At 54.5% G+C, this 1,878-nt stretch overlaps 1 protein-coding gene across 1 annotated transcript; it reads left to right on the top strand.

Moving 5' to 3' along the window:
* The first annotated feature begins 115 nt into the window (after positions 1 to 115).
* Positions 116 to 1,878, top strand: LOC135816821 (uncharacterized). Its single transcript, XM_065329922.1, has 2 exons — positions 116 to 1,384; positions 1,591 to 1,878. The coding sequence occupies exons 1-2, from the start codon at positions 116 to 118 to the stop codon at positions 1,876 to 1,878; spliced, it is 1,557 nt and encodes a 518-aa protein (XP_065185994.1).

Genomic DNA, 1,878 nt, shown 5'->3' with positions numbered 1-1,878 from the left:
GTGGGAGCGATCACAACCTCGTCTGCGGAAAGTTCGATCTCCGGTTGAAGAAACAACATGCCCAGACGATGGTGCTAGTCTTGATGAACAGTGGAATGTGCTTCGTGATGCCTTGATGACAACTGGTGACACTGTCCTGGGACGACGAAGTCGCCCCCAACCGGACTGGTACATTGACAGCAGTGACACCCTGGACCCACTGCTGAAGCGTAGAAATGATGCCTATGCAGCATGGATTGCCCATGGTCGCCAGGACGATCAGTTTGCCCGTAAATTTAGATCAGTGCGCAATGCCTCCCGTTCTGCCATACGCCGTGCGAAAACACAGTGGCTAGAGGAGAAAGCTGCGGAGGCGGAGCGAGCACGCTTCAATGGCGCAACGGTCTGGAAATGTATTCGTGATATTCAGCGTGCTACTCTTGGCCTTGCCCCAACTAAGGTGCAGGCCATCAAGGATGAACACGGTTGTGTGTGCACCACAGAGGAGGAACGTGCGACAAGGTGGTGTGGCCACTTCAAAGGTGTCCTGAACATTCGTAGCTGCGCCGACCCACGTGTCCTTGCGCTCTTGCTACAGCTGGAGAGCCAGGATGATTTCGCGATCCCACCACAGCTAGCTGAAGTGACAAAAGCCGTCGCGCACCTCCAAAATGGCAAAGCAGCCGGCAGTTCAGGCATTATCCCAGAGCTGGTCAAGGCTGGCGGCGACACCTTCAACTGTGCGCTCACCAAGTTGCTGGCCACCGTGTGGAATGAAGAACGAGTCCCGCAAGACTGGGTAAATTCTGTCCTGGTCCCTCTTCCGAAGAAGGACGACTTGTCACTTTGTGACAACTGGCGAGGAATTGCTCTGCTGGATGTGGTCGGCAAGGTGGTCGCTCGCGTTGTCCAAACCCGGCTGCAGACAGTGGCTGAAGAAGTCCTTCCTGATTCCCAGTGTGGATTTCGTCGTGCTAGATCCTGCACTGATATGATCTTCTCTGTACGCCAGATCAGCGAGAAGGTCTTGGAACATCATGACAGAGCCTTCTTACTGTTCATCGACCTGAAGAAGGCATACGACAGCGTCCCCCGTGCCGCGCTTTGGGCTGTTCTCCTCCGTCTCGGTGTACCGGAGAAACTGGTCAGCATTATCAGAGCATTCCATAAGGACATGGAGACGTGTCTACGCATTGATGGTCGGCTGTTGGACCCGCTAGAGGTACAGAATGGCCTGCGCCAGGGCTGCTCCGTGGCACTGGTCCTTTTCAACCTGTATATGGCTGCTGTCTTCCATACCTGGAAGCAGCGGATGGAAGGCGTGGATGGCTTCGGTGTCGATATCCGCTACAACATCAATGGTCAGCTAATACAGAAGCCTTGCTGCACAGCAGTGTCAGACACCGTAAGTGAATGGCAGTTTGCGGATGATTCCACATTTCCACACTGTTTGCGACATCTCGATCCGGGCTCGAGCGAGCTGCAGTGACATTCGATGAAGTCGCCTCCGAGTTTGGACTGACAGTTAGTCTCTCCAAGACCAAGTTCATGGTGATCGGCAGAGACATTTCTGATGCGGACCTCGCCCCTGTTTGTGTTGGTTCGAACCAGGTCGAGTGCGTAACGGAGTTTCGCTACCTTGGGTCGATCATCGATACGTATGGCCGGTGTTCGATTGACATTTCCTCCAGAATTGCGGCTGCCTCCCGTGCGTTTGGCTCCCTGCGGAAGCCAGTTTTCAGCAACCACCATCAGTCCGTCCGCACCAAGAAGAATATCTTCAATGCGTGCGTTGTCACCATTCTGCTGTACGGAGCTGAGTGCTGGGTACCCTCCAAGCCGACATCCGGAGGCTCTCCACGTTCTACATGCAGTGTCTGCGTACCGTTCTTGGCATAA

This window comes from Sycon ciliatum, chromosome 5, assembly GCF_964019385.1.
Source record: "Sycon ciliatum chromosome 5, ocSycCili1.1, whole genome shotgun sequence".
Classification (NCBI taxonomy): domain Eukaryota; kingdom Metazoa; phylum Porifera; class Calcarea; order Leucosolenida; family Sycettidae; genus Sycon; species Sycon ciliatum.
Note: the sequence above shows the minus strand (reverse complement) of the source record. Positions and strands in the feature narration are given on the sequence as shown.

Excerpts from the sequence above, each read along its gene's own strand:
- LOC135816821 (XM_065329922.1), top strand. The coding sequence starts at position 116 with ATGACAACTGGTGACACTGTCCTGGGACGACGAAGTCGCCCCCAACCG. Across the intron at positions 1,385-1,590 it reads GCACAGCAGTGTCAGACACC|GTCGAGTGCGTAACGGAGTT; the intron begins GTAAGTGAATGG and ends GGTTCGAACCAG.